This window comes from Myxocyprinus asiaticus, chromosome 5 (assembly GCF_019703515.2).
Source record: "Myxocyprinus asiaticus isolate MX2 ecotype Aquarium Trade chromosome 5, UBuf_Myxa_2, whole genome shotgun sequence".
Classification (NCBI taxonomy): domain Eukaryota; kingdom Metazoa; phylum Chordata; class Actinopteri; order Cypriniformes; family Catostomidae; genus Myxocyprinus; species Myxocyprinus asiaticus.
The window spans coordinates 13,095,092-13,115,736 of record NC_059348.1 but is presented as its reverse complement, the minus strand read 5'-3'; the positions used below and the strand labels follow the sequence as shown (position 1 = coordinate 13,115,736).

Here is a 20,645-nt window from a genome sequence, read left to right as displayed (position 1 = left end):
TTGAATTATCTGCTGTAGATTCAACACTGCTTCAGTGTTAGTTTTTAACACTCTTGTAGAGTGGACTCGTGAAGACACCGATGAGTGTTAATTTAACACCGGGGATTTTGCTGTGCACTGGCAGCAATTTCACCAGCAATTTAAAGCAAATATACAGCACACTTAATGTAAAGCTCAAATGCAGCTTTTTACTGTATTCATCAAATACTGACAGCTACTGTTTGTCAAAGTAATAACGGTACAGTTCTGCAGTACTATGTCATCGCTTCAGTTCCCAGCATGCACTACGACATGAAATTACATGAATGTTTTTTACTATTTAATGGTTTATTTTGCTGTTGTTTTTGTTGCAGTTTTAGTTATTTGTTTTTTAAGGTTCAGGTTTTACTTTTTATCTAAAAGATTGTTGATTGTCATCATTGTTGAGTTTTGTATGTTGAGTGTTGATATCTGATATATGTGTCTAGTTGACAACTCACAAATTCACCATTAACAATAGACACTCAGTGTAAAAATCTGCATTGCAGAACTCTCTTTGAATGTTTATAATTCAATTACTTCTGTATTGTATAATGCTATTACCTCATTTAATGGCATTTGCAGGTTATGATCAGACTAATAGTCTAACCTTAAGTGTAGCTTTTTTCCTTTGAAGTAATACAGTGCAAATGATTGTATTTAACTACATCACATTAACAATGGCTGGAAAAACATTAAGAAAAAAGAAATAAGGTCCCAGCCCAAGGGAACACCAATCACCATAATGGCAACTTTAAACAAAACAGCTATTTAGGATAAAAAAAAATAAATAAAAAAAAAACACTAAATAGTGCTAAGAACTCTAATAATTCTGAATGAAAACTTCTGTTCATGTCCCCATAAAACTCTGATGCAACCCAAGCATATACAGTGTTGGGAGGGTTACTTTTTAAATGTATTCCACTACAGATTACAGAATACATGCTGTAAAATGTAATTTGTAATGTATTCCGTTAGATTACTCAAGGTCATTAATGTATTCTAAATACTTTGGATTACTTCTTCAGCACTGGTAGATTTTTTTCTCTTGTTTTGACTATAAAAACTCTGGCGGTACAGTAAGACAAAATACACATGTTAAAAATACATTCTCTGAAAAACCTAAATATCTTATGCAGTGTTGTTTCTAAAACAAGATAAATCTAACTGATCTGGTTTCAAGGATTTTTAGATAGTTTTACAGGAAAACAATAAAAAATGATTTTTGCCCTAATATCAAAGGTCTTACTAGAAAAAAGGAAATTATTATCTAACGTGAATTTTCTTGATAAAAATATGATCATGTCTGGTAACATGCATGTAAAATGGCTAGAAATAGCATTTTATCTTAGCGTAAAGCTGACAATTTACACAAGGTTTATTTCTATTTCTTCTGCTCCAAACTTACTTCAAACTTACTTCTCTGTCTGCTCGTATGAATGTAACACATCATAAGAAAGTGTTTCACCGCTGTTCAAATGCACTTTGGATCGCATCATTTATATGTATAAATGTTTTCCATCTGAAAGGACTAAATATTAAATGAAACAAATCACAATAAAATGCAAAGTAATCTCTTCAGTAATCAAAATACTTTTTGAATGTAACTGTATTCTAATTACCAATGATTTAAATTGTAACTGTAGTGGAATACAGTTACTTTTGTTTTGTATTTTAAATACGTAATCCCGTTACATGTATTCTGTTACTCCCCAACCGTGCGTATATAGTACTTATTCAAGTGCAAGTCCTGATCTGTATTTCACAATTTTAGGATCCCACAATGCAGTGCAATACTGTTATTTTACATTTATACAGTATTTTTTAAAGGTTTAATTGTACTTTTTTATTGCATTTAGACAAGTGAAGAATGAGGGTGACAGGGTTGAATCCAGTATTGTTTTTATGTGTCAACAGCATGAACACTGACAATAAGCCACAGATCTATACTACACTTTCACCAAGATGGCACTAGGATTTTTAACGTTCATCTTCCCAAAATGCTTGGCAAATAACAGCTTTTTACTGTTAAACCAGTCACTTCACAATGAGCCTGCTCTTTATCTCCCAGAATGCAATTTTTTACAGCAAACTGTTTTATTTAAGAATTACAGTAGATTGCTGTTAGAATTCGGCCGTAAATGTACAGAAATGCTTAACAGTGTACTGTAACCGCTAATAAGTGTTATTGGGCAGCTAGTCAACCATCCTGACTGATCCCTACGGTAAATGCACAATTAACGTCTTATTACAAAACAGCACTTTTATAAAAATTCTGACTGGATAAAATGAAATTGAAGCAGGAGTAAAATGTCAATAAACCCACACTTGTACATGTACAGTAGTAGTGCCAAGTTGCAATATTGCTTGACAGCTGTAAACAACTGACATTTAGGCTGATGAAATAACTATTAGGAATTCTTTATTATGACTATTTGACCAGTGGTGTCATTTATCATATATATCTTATTACTATAATATTACATTTATAAAAAAATAAATTGTCTTAAGGTCAGCTTTCAGATACAAAGTCAATGGGACCAAGGAGAGCAATCTCAAGATAAGTGTGTCATGGAAAAATTCTGAGAGCGATGGGAAATTAACTTGAAGAGGACAGACATATATAGACCACAAATCAAGATGTTCTTGTCCATCTAAAAACATGAACATCCTACAGTTCTTTAAATTACCTTAAAATAGGGACTATCCCTTTCCTTTCGATGCTTTCTTTAAAAGTAATTAAGCTAAAAGAAAGGGAAAAAACACCCGTGGGATTGTGGAAAAACTGCATATCTGCGTTGAAGTCATGAGCTGAGCTGCCACCCAGAAGGCCTCTCGTAAACCACGCTGCCAAACCGTAATATTGAGAAACATGCTGTGGTACCACTGAAAGCACCAATCACAGCCCAGGGTCCAGGCGAAACGCTGAGCTTCTTAAAACGTTACACCGCCAGTTTATTGTGCTATTTTCGCATGATTTGGGATTTTGGGGTCAGGGAAATTAAATATCTGCCATTATGGGACATTACAGTGTACTATTAAATTGTTTGGCAGTAAAATTGTGTCTTTCATGTTTTCCTAATAATCTCATGCAAATTCACTTAGTGAAACCTAATGAGCAATGACAGCCAAACTCATGTATACATGGAGGGACGCAGTTTATGCAAGCTCTTATCCATATCCACTGTTAATACGATGCATCATTTGATTTGATTTTAATAAAGGGATGCTGTGCAAGGCTGGGAAGACACTTCACCAGTTACTTTCCCGCCACCTCATTCTGGACAAATCTGACATATGCTGCCATCTTGTGGTAATACAATGGTTATAATTCTAAATAAATAAAAAATAAATAAATAAAAAAACTTTCAATTGCAAAGTTATGGGAAATGAAAATAGGAAGAAATCAAGAAAGACAAAACATAAGAAAACATTTGACATATATATTGGTCTATAGGTCAAATTTTAAACACACGGCTGTTGATACTGATTCCTCTGAATAATGCTAGCCTCAACTGAGACTGTGTAACCTGGTCATCTGAAGAGTAAGACCACATCCACACTTATACATTTTCATTAGAACATGCATTAATTTTGCTACATTTACACCTCTCATCCACGATAGAATGGTGTTTCCTCCACCGAAATTGGAGCGTTTCAATAAAGCTCTCCGTATACCATACAAAAACGATGCAGTTACAAAACAATAAAAGGGATGTATTAATATGGATGTGGCCTTCTTATGTTTGGAAGGATGTTCTATATATTGAATATGTAGTCCATGGCTATTCGTTCACACAAATCTTCATTTAAAACCTCTGTTTTCGGTTTCCTAACTCCATCGTTTTCCAAAGTATGTGGTTATGGAGAGCGTTTTCAAAAGTCTCCATTTCGGTGGAGGAAAAAGCTGTTCTAGTGTGGATGAGAAGTGTAGACGTAGCTAAATCAATGCATTTTCAAATGAAGACATATTAGTGTAGATGCGGCCTGTAACTCCAGAGATATGAGCTCAAATACAAAGTCACGGTTAACTGAAGCTAGATTTTTACATTTAGTCAGAGTAATTTAATTTAATAAAAAAGGTATTGTATAAAGTTGGGCTGTGATTTGACTGTGTAATTGGGCATATTCGTCAACTGAACTGGAAAGTTTGCAGGGCTCAAAAAGGTCATAACAGAGAATAACACAATGTGAAATCCTTTGAATTGAAAGTTCAAACAAGGTAACCTTCATCGTCGCCTGTTGCCCAGCAATCATATCGCATTTAAAGGTAATATCTCCAGGCACTGATAAAAGTTAATGAGTTGCGCAAACAGCATAAGGGCTTGCTTTGTGCCTAAAACAGCATAAACCAATTAAGCTAATTTCATTTCTCCATTTCTTGGAACTGAGTTTGACACCCCTGCTCTCATACGTGATAACCTACTGATGTAAACTAAAAAAAAATAACCATGCTTGCTTGCATGCTTGAATTAGTCAACTGAACCTGACACGTGTTGAAACACAAAATATACGAGATACTGTTTACAGTCTTAAATAATGTAACCCTTTATATTACAGTATTCATGAATTAGTGTAATTGATGACAATAATGAGTTAGTGTGTGTAATTACCAGTGTTGGGTAAGTCACTTGAAAAAGTAATTCATTACAAATTAATTCTGTAAAATTGACTTTTCCCAGAGAATAGTTTTTGTTTTTCCACTCTGCAAATTGAAAATAAAGTCTATATTTCCTTCTTGTTCATTGTTGCAAGCCATACACTCAGCACCTGTCACAGAAAGAGACGAACATTTGAACATAATTCATGCTTTAAATGTACTCTACGTTAATAATATTCTTTTAGAAATGTGTAATCAAAGCAATTTACTTAAAAGTAATTCACTTCACTGAAAGTCAGAAACTGTAATCTGATTACAATAATGCAGAATGTAATGCACTACACTACCTTTTGACTAAACAGTAATTTGATTACAGTATTAATTCATTTGTAATCAGATTACACCCAACAGTGGTAATTACTAAGTATTCATGAAATAACACCATAATTACACATTGTTCATGTGTATTACTCAGTAATTTCCCATAATTACACTGTAGCATGAGCACTGTAATGTAAAGTGTGACCAGGCATACTTTAGTTTACCATCATTTGAGGGTTTCATTTCTTTCATACTCAGTTTTTATGACGCAAAGTGAATGCATATATTCACATGGCCGTGATTTGGTCTTGCACTCTTTCACAACGTCGCAAAAACTGGCACAGCCCACTTTAACCTCTGCCTGCGCAGCGGGGACTTATTTACCCAAGTTCCTGGATGTAGTCAATGGTGTGGAGGAAGCAGTGGTCCGGAACGAGGGAATACCTCGGAGGAGCAGCGCAGAGAAAGGGCCCATTCAAAGATGGAATGACAAATAGGTGAGTCTGTTTACGTACACGCTGTTTACACAGGTATGCATTTGCCTCGGTGGGTTATTGCCGGGTATTCAGGAATAAATCTACACCTTTCACGGCCTACTGAGGTCTTGCAGAACAATGGCAATCTTGTTTGGTTTAAAGCCACTTATTTCAAAGTGACGGGTTCCCTAATAACTCACTTATTCACTTGTTTTTATTTTTAACTGCTGAAATTCTTCTATAGGAAGTGCATATGGAATAACGTTTTACAATATCAAATAATTAAAAGTAAAATTATGACATATTTTAATAATAAATATTCACAATTCTGTAGGTAATGAAATGTAAGCAAATTTGTGAGACTGACCATCTGAACTTTGTAATAATATTTGTAAAATACTTTATAGAGACGGCACTTACAGTACAAAGAGCTATTTTTAGCCAATTAAATGTTTTAGGGCATAACATAATTTATAAAATAAAATATGTTCACTACACACTCTTAAAAATTATTCGGCCTATTTTTAAGATTTACACATTTAAATTTCATAACAAATTTCCATCAAATTGAAGTGTGTAATTTTTAACAGAATTAAGTTAATAAAACTTAAAATATTTCATTTTTTTTAAATATATTTTTTGTTAAAGATTACTCTGATGGAATTTTGTGATTAAATTGAAATGCGTAAATCTTAATATTGTTATCAATATTATTATTTTTATTTTTTTTATTTATTTATTTGTTGAGTGTAAAAACCTAATTGATATGACTTTTCCAGGCCTGATATTTCCTGGTTGTTCTTGGCCATGGGAACCATGTTCCTTTGAAGCACACAAGATGCTCTTGGAACATTTCCAAATCATCACGATTAACATGGATCAACAGGTTTTTGAGCAGCTCGAGTGGATGCTGTCATCAAAGCAAAATGGGAAAATTCACAAATTAAAAAAATTCAAACTTTTCAATCATTGTTATTCTGACAATGTAATTTGTAGTGAAAGAATGTTACAGAAATATGTGAAATAGAAGCATATTCCCCCAAATACACATATATTATCATTAAAGTTTATGTTTAAACTTTACATTTTTCTTTTCTTTTTTTTTTTTTTTTTTTTGTCCAGTGCTGTAGCATTTAATGAGTGGAACTCACATCCAGATTTATTTCTGTTCATATCCGAGTTGAAATGGGTTTCAGTAGTCTAAGTAACAGTCTACTCAACTACTACGGAACAAATCCACACTACATGGCTGTTTTCTAAGCAGAGACTGTGACTTCATCAATATATAAGCAGGGTCAATCTGCTTGAATGTGATGATCAGAGAGTCTATTCAATTTTCTTTGCTTTATCATCTAAGGCCTCAACCGCATACACAAAACAAGAGGACAATGAATGTGTGGTTGATTCATTTTAGATACCCTCTCCAAAAATACAGCAGTCTTACAGTACCTGCACACTCAGGGAAATGCAATTTTCACTTGTTGAAACAGCGGTTATCCCTAGGAGCCTATTAAGGGTGAAAACAACATAGCTCTGTTCCCAAACCAAAATGAGCTGTCTTGATGTTTACTGCCCTCTATACTGAAACCTCATAAGTCACAATGTGGAACGCTCTACACAAACAACAACTCTGTGCATCGTATAAATAGTGTGTCTCAGAAGATGCAAATCACTATTGATTTCAATAGACACTGCCATTAGCCCGCTGCAAAGCTAACAACAAGGTACTCCAATAAGCATAAATATAAACAGTACACACAAATATTGGGTTATAAGTCACATTTTGCCCTACAAAATCAAAATGCAGACACTACGCCAATATTGAGGCCATGTCGATACTAATACGTTTTAGTTAAAAAATGCATCCTTTTCTCTAAGTTTTGGCCTTCCGTCTACACAAATACGGCGTTTTTGTCCAGAAAATGTCAAAAATGCTCTCCCAAGTGGATACATTTGAAAACGGCGTAATCACATTGTAGTGTAGACTGGGAAAACTGAGACATTGAAAAATGGTGATGTATTCGTTGTCATGCCACTCAGCCGTAACACAAAACAATCAATATGGCAGCCCATGTTGTAGCAGCATTGTTGTGCCTGCTATCCAGTTTGATAGCATTGTTAAAGATAAATGTTACCTTGTACAACCTTCACATTGCATTCTTTCAAAGGCGACAGGAAGTTTACTTCAGGAAACCAGGACAGTTGCATTTCAAACCACATGGAATGGCGATTTTTTTTTAACATATGCAGTAAGGGGAAGTGTTTTCAGACTTTTCAGTGTGGATGAGCAACTTTTGGAAAACATTTGAAAAAGGCAGTGTGGACGGAGAGCATTTCAAAAAAGAAAACACAGTTTTCAAATGTATCTGGATTAATGTGGACGTAGCCTGAAACCTTTTTTGGTTTTAGTGTAGATTCTGTAGTTATTTTTACTCTCTTTTTCTTTGAATAGTTGAGCCAAACCTGTCTGTCACAAGAGTTAATTAATAATTCAATTTTGAATTCTGTTTTGCCTTTGCACTACAGTACTGTTTTAGGACATTTTTGTGTTACTACCACAAAAGGCTTTGCCAGATGGAGGAATTCCCAATAGTGGTGGTTTTACAGTTGTGGTGGCCTTGAAGTATTCAGGAATATGCAGTTCATTAATCATTGCTCTAGCTGATACTATATTTTTCAGCATAATTGTCAAGCTGTATATAATAAAGCTATATTGGATTCCGAAAATTACAACTGAGTGCTCCTCTACCTTGAAGAAAAATGTAAGCTTCTATTGAAAGTGCTTGCAAGAGTTAACAATTCTGGTCAGGCTAAACAACTTACCTCTTATCACTTTCCTCCTCAAATAACCCTTACCTGAAGTCTCATTTGAAACACAAGCTGCTTTTTGTTTCTTCAACATAAATAAGGCATGTTTTCATCATTTCCAATCCTGGACGATATTTTTGTCTTGTGGTGCTTTTGCACTCATTACAGCCTTGGGCTTGCCAGTGTCCCTCAGGGTTCTGGGAAAATGAAATAGTATGCTGTTTCAAGAGGAGTACACTGCTTCAGCCACAGGTTTAAATTAAGCGTGGTAGACCAGTGTAGGGAAGGGAGGCCTCAAACACCCTCCGGCCACATAGGAAAGAGAATAACTCATGTATGCCAGCATGAATGCACAGGCTGATATGGTAAATGTAAACAAGACGAGAGCCGGCAAATCACAGGTCATCGCAATGCATATTGCTAGCATCAGTTGGACAATGAGCAGGGGGGCGTTTCACATGCTGGGGAGCTTGTTTTGGTTTTGCTTTTCGTTCTGGTTTCACACCGCAGCACACAAATCAAATATTAATGAGCAATGTGCGTCAGAAAAGAACGCAGGAAAGTTTGTTTCCACTTCAGAGTGCCAAGAAAAGAGCGAGAGAGAAAAAAAAAAAAAAGCTTCGGAACATGGGTTACCTGAATAGTTTCTTAAAATGCTCCTACCTTCATTAAATAAACAGGGTCTCTCTATGGTCTAATCAGCCAGTTTGCTTCAAAGTATTATTGTCCTGTATTAACTTTGTCAGTTCCTGAGTTCTTGATTGGATATACAGTATAGGGCTTCTATATCAGAAAACAAGTGGTTTTCACTATCCAGTGATGACTTCAGAACATTCTTCAGTTCTTGGTCACTTACTGTCAATTGTCGGAACATGAAAACATCTCACATCTAGAAAAATTATGGGTTCCTTAGAACATTTTGTGTGTGGTCAACAGGGGACAGGTCACCCTATGGACTGCATGTCTTGTTTCTGTTTTCCAGCAAATAGCCTTCTTGATGGTGTCATTCATATCCAAAAGCAAGGTTTAGACCAAACTAAGTGCCCTGCTCATGCTTTCTGTGGGCCTGCTGGAAGCCCTGTTTGGTTTGGGCCATCGTGTCCTTGAAGAATTGTAAAGCTTCTGTCTTGTCCTTCATCGTGTTCCTCTGAGTGGTTCTCAAGACCTCGTTTTCCTCCAGTGGCAGTGCCAGCCTGCATGGACAAAAAAATATGCTTTTTGAAAGGCCCCGGCATACTCACAGAGATGTTCTTCTTCATTCTTTGCTAAGAGCTAAAAAGAAGTTCAAAACAGCTGAGCAACGGCATACTGTTTGCAAACATTCAGACACCACCCACGCTGCTGTGGGAGGCATTTAGAGGTACAGTATATTTAAATATGAGGATGCTTAAAACTACATGTAAAACATCAGCTATAATGACATTTAAATGTGTTATCAATTACTTTATTCCTCATTCTATGAGTAGAATTCACACAGGATCAGTAAAAGAAGACTCGATGATGATTTAATGTAATAAATATACAATAGATAATGTGTAATTTGTAATGTTTACCTTTTGCATTCATGCTATACACAGGGATAATATGCACCGGTTACACTCTGTTATTGTAATTTATGATGACACTGATACTACTGCACAGATGGGTGTATTAAATATATGAATGGGCAGAATACAAAATGATGATAAGAGAGGCATATATTACTTTGGGCAGATGTGTGAATGGCTTTGGCTGCAGATGGCAGCGATTTGATTCCTTTTGTAAACTAATAAAAAAAAATTGCATGACATGTTTTTGGAAAATGTCTCTAGGGAAACAATCGTACAGATGTATGTACGTTTGCACCAACTCGCTAATAACTCTGCACGCAGATGTGTTCATGTAGACTGAGCTTAACTGACTGAGCTCCAGGTCACACCTTGCAATGACGTGGACCATTGGCAGTAAGAAGGTGTACAAAGTTTTCCTGAAAGTTTGCGCTGGCAAGCTGTTATGAACCACCGAAAAAAAAAAGAAAAAGAAAAAAAAAAACTTTGTTTTGGCCAGATTTTGTTCTAAGTGACATCACACCCGTTTGTTCTTTCATTACTTATAAAGCATGCCAGGACCTTAACCCTAAGTTTAAAACTTCAGTGTAATGCATCCTGCACGATATGTGCTGCATACTGTACATGAATGATAATCATGTGGCTTGTTGAGGAGAGGTGTGTTATTACTTTTCTAAGCAACTGCACCTTCAATTTTTGCCTGGGGTACAGCAAAATGGGTGCAAAAATATCTTAGACTTAAACTGAAGGTGTGAACTGAAGGTGTTCAAGAGCCATATCTAGGGAATGAAATTTCAAAGAGACTAAAGGGTGGGCTCTTTTTACTTGAGCCAGTAAACAACCGCCTAGCAACCACAGAATACTCTAGCAACCACATCAAATCAAAAACACATCGAAACCATTCACGTTTTCTTCTAAAAATGTCAAAATATAGTGTAATGTCTGAAAACATTAAGAAGCAGTTAAATTATCAACATACAAAGCAGATGAACATTCTGTTTTTTTTGTTGACTTATTTATACGCCTGTACTGAAAACTTTGCCAGTATCTGTAAAATTCAAACGCTTGTTTTTAAAGTGATAGTTCACCCAAAAAGAAAAATTCTCAGTTACTCACCCTCATGCCATCCCAGATGTGTATGACTTTCTTTCTTCTGCTGAACACATTTGAAGAAAAATAGAAAAATATCTCAGCTCAGTACATGCTTAAAATGCGAGTGGATGGGGATCAGACCTTTGATGCTCCAAAAATCACAGACAGTCAGCATAAATGTCATCCATACGACTCCAGCGGTTAAATTAATGTCTTCTAAAGTGAAATGATCGCTTTTGGTGTGAAAAAAAATCTATATTCAAATACTTTAACTATAAACCATCGTTTACGGTCAGCAGCAGTATGCGCGTGTGAAGCAATCGCATAAGCATGATCACGCGAGAACTGACGCATGTACGACACACCCGGAAGAGCAGCGCTGTTTACAACTGAGAAGGAGGAATGCTGTACAGGAGCTTTCTTGGTTTTTGGTATAGATCTGTATTTGTTTCCGTATGTTTTTCTCAATGGTGTGTTTGTGTGCTCATCCTGGATGTCTCAAATGAGAGAAAAATGTGAGATTACGTCAGTAACATGCCAGCGTGAATACGTCACATGAGAGACCGCTTGAACTCAGTGCTCTCGTGAACGTGCACTGCTGCTGACTGAAAGCGATCATTTATTGTTAAAAAATACTTAAATAATACCAATAATACCAACTGTTTCGGTTTAGAAGACATTAATGTAACCGCTGGAGTCCTATGTATGATGTATTTGCTTCAAAGGTCTGATAACCATCCATTTGCATATGGACCTACTGATCTGAGATATTTTTCGATTTTTCCTCAAATGTGTTCTGCTGAAGAAAGAAAGTCATACACATCTGAGATGGCATGAGGGTGAGTACACGATGAGAGAATTTTCATTTTTGTGTGAACTATCTATACACCATCATTCTTTGTGTTTTTAAATTTGATCATGCTTTCTGCTACCCCTAAGTGGGCTGTGGTACTCGCAGCTCAGCTGAAAACATTTTACAATATTTTAATTCATTCTGTAGATTTCCCCCCATAATCTGCTCAGAAAATTCTATGTGATGTATTATTGGGCATGTTTAAGTGATAGTTGTTTAGATATTTTGTGCTAAAATGTGATGGCATCAAAACCCTGCATGTTGCTGCAAAAGACGTACCGTGCTTTAAGTTCGCTTTGTTGAGCATCACGGGTGACTTCGCAGGAGCTTCTGGGAGACAAGCCCTCCTGTTTCTCAGGGAGACTCAGAGTGCTGCCAGAGCTTCCTATATTAATTCAAGACCATCCGATGGGTATCAGTTTGAGTCAGTTATTTAGTCAAACCTTTGACTTTACTGAATAATATTTGTTTTAGCAACAGACTTAAAGGAAAAGTTTACCTAAAAATGATAATGGATTAAACCACTAAAGTCATATGGATTACCTTTATGCTGCCTTTACGTTCTTTTTGGAGCATTAAAGTTTTGGCCCCCATTGCATGGACAAAAACACATCATAAATTCAAAAAAATATCTTTGTGTTCTGCAGAATAAGAAAGTTGTTTGAGTTTGAGATGGCATGAGGCTGAGTAAATGAGGGAATTATCATTTTTTGGTGAACTATTCCTTTTGAAGAAACCATGAGAAATATGACTGAAAACCAGAATTAATAAATAGTCTTATAATCCTAAAAACACACTACAGGTAGTTTCAGTCTACAGTATATAAGAGCTTACAGAACCTCTTCTAATCCGGTTAGACGTTTGCAGACTTGATTCTTTCTTTGAGTCCAATTTGGCTCTCTCCAGCTGCTGTTCCAGTAGAACTGAACGCTGCCATTCTAGTCTAAGTTTCTGCTCAGTTTCTTCACACTGGCGCTTCACCTCTTCTTCCCTGCAGCACAAATCAAGACACTTATGGATACACATTTCAGCCCTTAATGACAAGAACAATTGCCAACTAGATATTTACATTTTCTGTAGAAAAAAAACCAAAAAACAAAAACAAAAAACATGTGAGGGGTGCTTGTGGTTGCCAGAGCATGACTATGTGGATGCTAAAGTGTTCTGAGTTGTTTTTAGCATGTTGCTGTGCGGTTGCTATGTGGTTGCTATGGTTTTCTGAGTGGTTTTGAGGGTGTTGCAATATGGTTGCTACACAGCAAAATCCCCGGTGTTAAATTAGCACTCCTTGGATTGTAACATAAAAAACATTGTAACATAAAAGTAAAATCAAGTCAAATCATTTTTATTTATATCGTTTTTTATTTGTGATTTTCCCAAAGTTGCTTTACAGAAAATCCGTTGAAATGTCTGTAACGTCATAAAAAAATGAATAACCAACACTCCTGGAAAAATAATAAACAGTTTAATAAAAAATCTGTCTTTCTATAGCTTTGTATTATTTCAAATTTCACAACTTAGTACCACTGACCCCATTTGAAGACATCAATTTTTAGGAAAACTATTTGGTCTAGATTGATATATATATATATATATATATATATATATATATATATATATATATATATATGGCGCCAAAGGGAAACGGAAAATGCACACAGAGTCACGCTCGGGTCTCAGGAGTGACATTTACCAATTAAATGCACATTTAGTGGAAATAATGCACATTTTCTCTCCAAATTAGTACCCATGAACACATGGAGAAATGGCACAGATATCATAATTAATTCATTATGAATATCAGCCTTTAATTATGATTGTTGTTTCACCTGGTTTGCTGCACTTTGGTCAGCTCCAGCAGTCTGTCTCTCTCCACACTAACAGTCTGACAGAGAGCCTTATACTCTGCACACTGAGCTTGAAGTGATGGGATTTTAACAGCACACTCTGGACAGGCCGCTCCTGCATCCCTGAGATAACACAGAATGTTGTTAGAAGCTATAGTAGATAACAGGAGATACTGCATATTGTAACACACTTTTTTTTTTTTTTTTTTTTTTGGTTTGTTTAATTACACATAATTAACCTATACAATGCTGCTGACACATTCCACAGAATGTGGTACACTATTGTGTCTCATTACTATTTTTTTAAAGCATTAGAGGCACAAATCCCATGTTTTTTGTTGAGAGAACTTTTAGATGTGTTAGATACGGAAGCCCTGAACCGCAAGGTGGAAAAAAAGAAGAATGTCTGTAAATGTCTATAAAATGGTGATTTTGGCCTGTTTAACCTCAGAGTTCTTGACTTTCTCGACTGTATCCAGCAATCCAGCAATTAAACTCATACAACAATTTAATAATTTGAATAGTATTGAAAATATTTTTTATCAACTCATTTTTAATATTAAAACTAAAAATGTTGCCAAATTATTCATCCAGCCCCATTACCGCATTAATTTCTCCATTTACAAAAATAAAAACATACCATAAAAAATCATGCTGGTGTACGTGAGTTCATATATAAAAATCATTGTTGATTTTTTTTTCTCTACACACAATAGAATGTAAATACCTGGCGGAGTTGGACTCTCTGCTGTTCTGCTGTTGTGATGTGAAGGTCTGGCGGCCACTTGCTTCTTGTTTCTGCACCAGAAACAACATGTGAATGAGCATATAAAGAAAAATGCAGCTGATGATCTGCGGTCAGATGTGTCATACCTTTAGGCCGAGCTGTTGGATCTCCTGCTCCAGCTCCTTCACTTTCTTCTCCTTCTCTGACACCATATGTTTGAGCTGTTGGATGAGGGAGTTGTCCTGCTGGGCCTCACGTTGCAGCTGCTTCTCCAGGTCCTGCTGGGCCTCCTCGAGCTGGGACCCTTTCTGGCTCACATGACGCAGCATGGCCTGCCACTGTGTCTGCTGCTTCTGTCAGAGGAGGGAGCCAGAGGTCTGCTCTGAGAGAGGCTGATACACTGCAGTAAATTTCATCTGCTTTGATTTGGCTGTTTAGAATTTTATCTTCTCACTGGTTGATATGAAGTATCATATAGAGGCTTTACAGTGTTTTACAATGAATAAAAATTCCTGTTCTATTTCTGTATAACATAATGTTTCAATCCTTCTTAAAAAAAATAAAATAAAAAATAAAAAGACTCCTGCAAACATAAGGAATTCAGATTGGTTACTAAACTGGCTCAAGCTGTTATTGCGTAAAGCTGTTATCAGTTAGACACGAATCTGTTACCAGTAAGGCATCGACCAGCTCATTGTCATGTTTGCCCTTATCCAGTAGAGTGCTGATCTGGCTTTTCAGAGCTCTGATTTCTGTGCTTAACACTTTGTTTCTGGCTTTGGAGCCCTCCAGTTTCTTCTTCATGTCTGAATGCTCTTCAAGCAGAACTTCATAATCCACAGTGAGCTTCTGCAAAGACACGTCATTTTCAGTATTACCTCTGACCCATAAACCTTGAGGTGCACTGTATCACTGCATCTTAAAATCAAAGGATTAGGGTATTTTGTCGATATCTGTTATGAGATACTCAGACCCATAAATATGTTTAACTTATGTTCACAACCTCCAGTGTCTCCTTCCGTTCTTTCTCTATATTACGGATGTGGATGAGATTTCTGTCCTGTGTCTTCTGCAAACTTCCAGGTCCTCCTCCTCCAGGCCAGATCTCCTCCTCCAGACCAAGGTCATATAGCTGCTTCCTGTGAGATGATTGGCTCAATTGTTGTTCCAGGTCTCGCACCTTGAGAGTGTAAAATGTTTTATATTAACACAGTGAGTTTCAACACTATGAGTAAACAGGTTTAAACAGCAAATCACAGGAATATTAAATCCAGATTGCTTGTTTAATAATTAAGATAATGCTTAGTAATAGAATAATTGAGAACACATCATCAACCATGATACATCTATGACAACAAATTTTATTTTATTATTTTTTTTTTTTTTTTGACCATTGTTTACCAAGGCAGAAAAAAAATTGGGCAGTGGGCATTTGAAGAACATTTAGGGAGATTAAAAAATAGTAAAAAAAATTCAGTCATTATCTAAATGAAACCACTTCCACCCCAGCTCCACTGTTCTAGATCTGCTACATGCTACATGTCTAACTGTGCAGTAGCACTCACTCTGTTCTGAAGGGCGAGGATCTGCTGTGAGCGACTTCTCCAGCCTCCTGGATTACACAGTATCTGCTGAATACTGACATCCTCACCCACCTCACAGCTTAACACCTGGACAAACAGCAGTTTGACTGAGATTATGACATACAGGTGATCTTTACTGTAACAAATTAAGATAAATTACATGACTTATTGTGCACAAACCTTATGAGCTATTTTTAACTCTTGTTTAAATGACTGGATCTGGTTACGGTACTCAGTCATTTTGAGTTGGGCAGCAGATAGTTTCTCCTGTAGTGATTTTACAACTGGACTGTTCTGCATAAAGATGACTGAGAACAGTTAAAGTGGTTTGACAATTAAAAGTTTTTAGCCATATAAGTGAAAAGCTGTAATATTAAAACAGATAAAATGTTTAACCATGTACCAAATAATGCTTATAAAACAATGTTACCTCAAGATGGTCTTCTAAATTCGTTGAAGTCTGCTTTTTGTTTGACTTCTGTCCAGGATGAAGTAACAATGTGGCCTGAAGCTAATATCAAGTTTTGATGAAATATAAAAGTATATTTTTCCTTCCATTGACAAAACATTGCAACATGTTTTGCCACTGTGCACCAAAAAAAAAAAAAAAAAAAAAAAATATATATATATATATATATATATATATATATATATATATATATATATATATAAAATCAGAGAATGAAACTACTGTGTTTTTGTCTTTACCTCTTTCTCTAGTTCTTTGACTCTGTTGTTTGCTTGCTTAGTTTTGGTTTTCTCTCGTTCAATTTCAGCAGCTAACACTCGATTCTTTTTGGACAGTTCCACAATTTTGGTCGCTGCAGCATCTCCTGCCAGACCAGCAGTTCCTTGGATTGTCAAAGGATTGAAAATATATTGTCTGACTTATCAATATATCAGACATATACATGTACAGTATATCAACCTCTCAACAATGCCAATTATGTACCACTTACCTGCTAATGCCAACCTCTCCTCTTCTCTCTTCTTCTTCAGGTGTTTTATCTCAAAGTCTTTCTCACTCAGTAGTTTATGGATTCTGCCGTTCTCATCCCTTAGCTCTCTTAGCTGATCGTGCAACTGTTCATTTTCATTCTGGATCACTCTAAATGAGAGCACAATAATGATTTAATAAATATGTCAAGAGACATACTGACATATAAAGGTACTTGTTTAAATACAGTAATACAAATTTATTCCAATGTCTTGTGTCTGATGATAAAATGTGCTATAATAAATGTTGAGAACCAGGGTTGGGCAAAATTCAGAACTTAAGAACTAGCTCCATTTCAAGTCATGAATTTGAATTTGAATTGAGTGCCCTGGGAAAGGTGTACAGGTACACCTGTACACCTACTTATTCATGCAATTATCTAATCAGCCAATCGTGTGGCAGCAGTGAAGTGCATATAATCATTCAGATACGGGTCAGGAGCTTCAGTTAATGTTCACATCAACCATAAGAATGTGGGAAAAAATTTTATCTCAGTGATTTGGACCGTGGCATGATTGTTGGTGCCAGATGGGCTGGTTTGAGTATTTCTGTAACTGCTGATCTCTTGGGATTTTCATGCACAACAGTCTCTAGAATTCACTCAGAATTGTGCCAAAAACAAAAAACATCCATTGAGCGGCAGTTCTGTGGATGGAAATGCCTTGTTGATGAGAGAGGTCAACAGAGAATGGCCAGACTGGCCGAGCTTACAGAAAGGCTATGCTAACTCAGATAATCACTTTGTAAAATAGTAGTGAGCAGAATAGCATCTCAGAATGAACACGTTGAACCTTGAGGCGGATGGGCTACAACAGCAGAAGATCACTTTGGGTTCCACTTCTGTCAGCCAAGAACAGAAAACTGAGGTTGCACTCCGCCGAACTGCCGCTCACTGGATGTTTTTTGTTTTTGGCACCATTATGAGTAAATTCTAGAGACTGTTGTGCATGAAAATCCCAGGAGATCAGCAGTTACAGAAATACCCAAACCAGCCCGTCTGGCACCAAAAGGTACTTTGGTACCTGGTTGAAAATTAATCCCAGTACAAGTTTGAACCCAATACATTTACAAGCACACATTTCATTCACTTGTTAATACAATGTTACTACGCAGCCCAGAAGCATATTTATTTTCCAATCAACACATTAATAATAATCAGTTATTAATTCACTCTTATACATTGTTTTTATTTTTTAACGATACAGTAACTTCTTAACTCATATACAGTATGAAGCCCTTGAGGCTTGAGCCTTCATTTGGTTATTACTTATTTAAACACATACTTCAGTAAACAATCACTAAAATGACTTAATAGTGTTGACAATAAATTTGATTGCTTCAAAACTTTAGCCAAAGCAGCTTACTAGGTGCGCTTCATGTTTTTGACCACCAGATTGCAGTAAACTGAACAGTGAACAGAAGCTTTTTAATACATTTGTAATGCAAGCCCGGTCTGCTATTTAAATCTGTTGGTCGTTTTTGCTCTTTTTGGTTTTCTTTTATGGTTTTTCTAAACTAAAATTTCCCTCATTCATCCCATGCCCGGCGTTAAAGACCTTCGCTCTGGTGAAAACCTGACACCTGTTTTTGGGAGCGACCACAATATTTTGTTTATATATTGAAAATCTACACTGGCAATTTCAAAACTGTAGGATCAAACCAAGAAAGGTATTGTAACTTTGATTAAGACACTTAATCTCAAATTAAGTGGCTTGAACCTGTAATAAGTGTACCATATGTCTCCTTGGATAAGAAAGAGTCTGTTAAATAACAAATTAGTGTTTAAATAAGGTCTGGAAACAGAAGATGGTCTTGTCTTGATCAAAGCCTTCAGAATTATATCTGTGCATTTATTTTTCATGTGTCACCTGGCATTGAACAGATCCATCAAATCTTCATCCTCTTCTGTGAGGTTCATACTGTCCAGACTGCTGAGAGGAGCAGCATTTGAGCTTGTCTGATCTCTGTCCATCTCCTTTCTCATCTCCAGTCTTCTTTGGATGCGCTGAACTTGTTGCTCTTGAAGAGCTTGAAACTGAAACCTCAGATGCTCCTTTATTTCACTGTCACCATCCATCACTGAGAGATCAAAACCAATATGACACATCAGACAAATCTGCCATGTGAGAGTGTTTACTGTATATAAACTAATGCAGTTATAATTGAGAGCTGTCCTATATCAAAATTTAAAGCAGGTTGAGGTTTGTTTATTCTCCTTAAAAACAATCAACAAAACTTTGTAAGGTACAAGGAAATATGCCTCTGACATTAAGGTTCAATTCCAGGGGGGATAAACATGGTTTGTGATGACTATGATTTGTTTTGAGAGGTAAATTATTGGCTGCCAAGAGCATGAAACCAGCTAAATTAGAGATGTTTTGAAACAAAAATGGTCAGTTTTCCTACATTTCAATGTTTGATTGATTATGGGACATTTTTGTTTACGTTAATTTGCACAAAAACATTTTTTTTTTGCTACTGTGTTGGGTTGCCACTTAATGTCCAATGTAAAATAAAGCAAAAATCAGTGGTTTAAAGAAGACATTTATTTATCCAGCACATCACATCTGTTGAAATGTATAAGTTACATGAATTGTTGACTGTCTATGATATTCATGGTTTATAATTTCCTCTTTTTAATATTAAATATACACTTAATTGTTGTTTTATTTGCTTTTTTCATGCTTTTTCTTGTAATATTTGTATATTCTGAGTTTCTGACATTTTCTGTCTATAGAAGGTGCTTTACAAATAAAATGTAATGTACTATTTCTACTGTCTGAGATGGTGGAAAGAGTAGTTTGAGACTGAACAAACTTACCAGAACAGTTGAGACAGATTGTCGTAAACCCAATGGAGAACTGACAGAGTTTGTTTATTAGGTAAATAACCAAAAAGCGAGGAGATGCTAATGGGTTAGCTAAGCGTTTCCTGTCCGTTTGTAGACGCGACCGTCTCCATAGTAACGCGTTTCCAGGAAGTGAGTGCAGAGATGCGCTTGATTACCTCTACCATACACTGTAATATAATATAATAAAATATAATATAATATAAATGTATGTAGACATAAATAAGCATTTGTAATATGTAAGAATTAAAAATTCTTAAAATATAATATAATATAATATAATATAATATAAATGTATGTAGAAATAATTAAGCATTTCTAATATGTCAGAATTTAAAATGCTTAAAATAAATAGAATATTAATTAAATTAATATATGAAATCTTCATAATGTACACATCAGATGCTATATAAAGAAGGGGAAAAAACTGTACTTATGTGCCAGAGAAACTAGCGCGCAGCCATCTTGAAAATTTTGTCTCGGAACTTCCGTTCTAGCGGTTTTGTATATATATATATATATATATATATATATATATATATATATATATATATATATAATTCTATGGTGTTGATGTTAAAGTGTAATTAGCTAGCGAAGTGGATTTACAGGTTATAGAGTTGTCAAAAGCTATCATGAGTATTTTAAAGTGTTCAGGGGGTGTCATAACAACTGGAAGCAGTTTAAAACAAGAGTACTTCATTCATATATACACAAGATATACCTTCATGATGTGGACATACTGATGTGCCTCTGTGCTCATGAAAGTCCAAGAGACACAAAGTCATTAACAATATCTCTGTAGGACAAATCTGACCATCTTCTCATGTTATTTACCCATTGCGTTTAGTTCGGTTGAGCAGATTTATTGAGTGTTAACTTGGGATGGGGTGATAATATATTTTTTTACACGCACACATACAAGCAT

The 20,645-nt window shown here is 35.8% G+C and overlaps 1 protein-coding gene across 1 annotated transcript; it reads right to left on the bottom strand.

Moving 5' to 3' along the window:
* Positions 1–8,832: 8,832 nt before the first annotated feature.
* ccdc13 (coiled-coil domain containing 13) lies at positions 8,833–19,765 on the bottom strand. The gene is made up of 15 exons (XM_051698025.1): positions 19,691–19,765; positions 18,738–18,948; positions 16,832–16,980; positions 16,581–16,723; positions 16,303–16,383; positions 16,053–16,166; positions 15,855–15,959; positions 15,293–15,469; positions 14,962–15,138; positions 14,436–14,642; positions 14,290–14,360; positions 13,545–13,685; positions 12,555–12,706; positions 11,995–12,100; positions 8,833–9,416 (listed from the first exon to the last, which is right to left on the bottom strand). The coding sequence occupies exons 2-15, from the start codon at positions 18,944–18,946 to the stop codon at positions 9,260–9,262; spliced, it is 1,989 nt and encodes a 662-aa protein (XP_051553985.1). The 5' UTR covers positions 18,947–18,948; positions 19,691–19,765; the 3' UTR covers positions 8,833–9,259.
* Between the last annotated feature and the right edge of the window lie 880 nt (positions 19,766–20,645).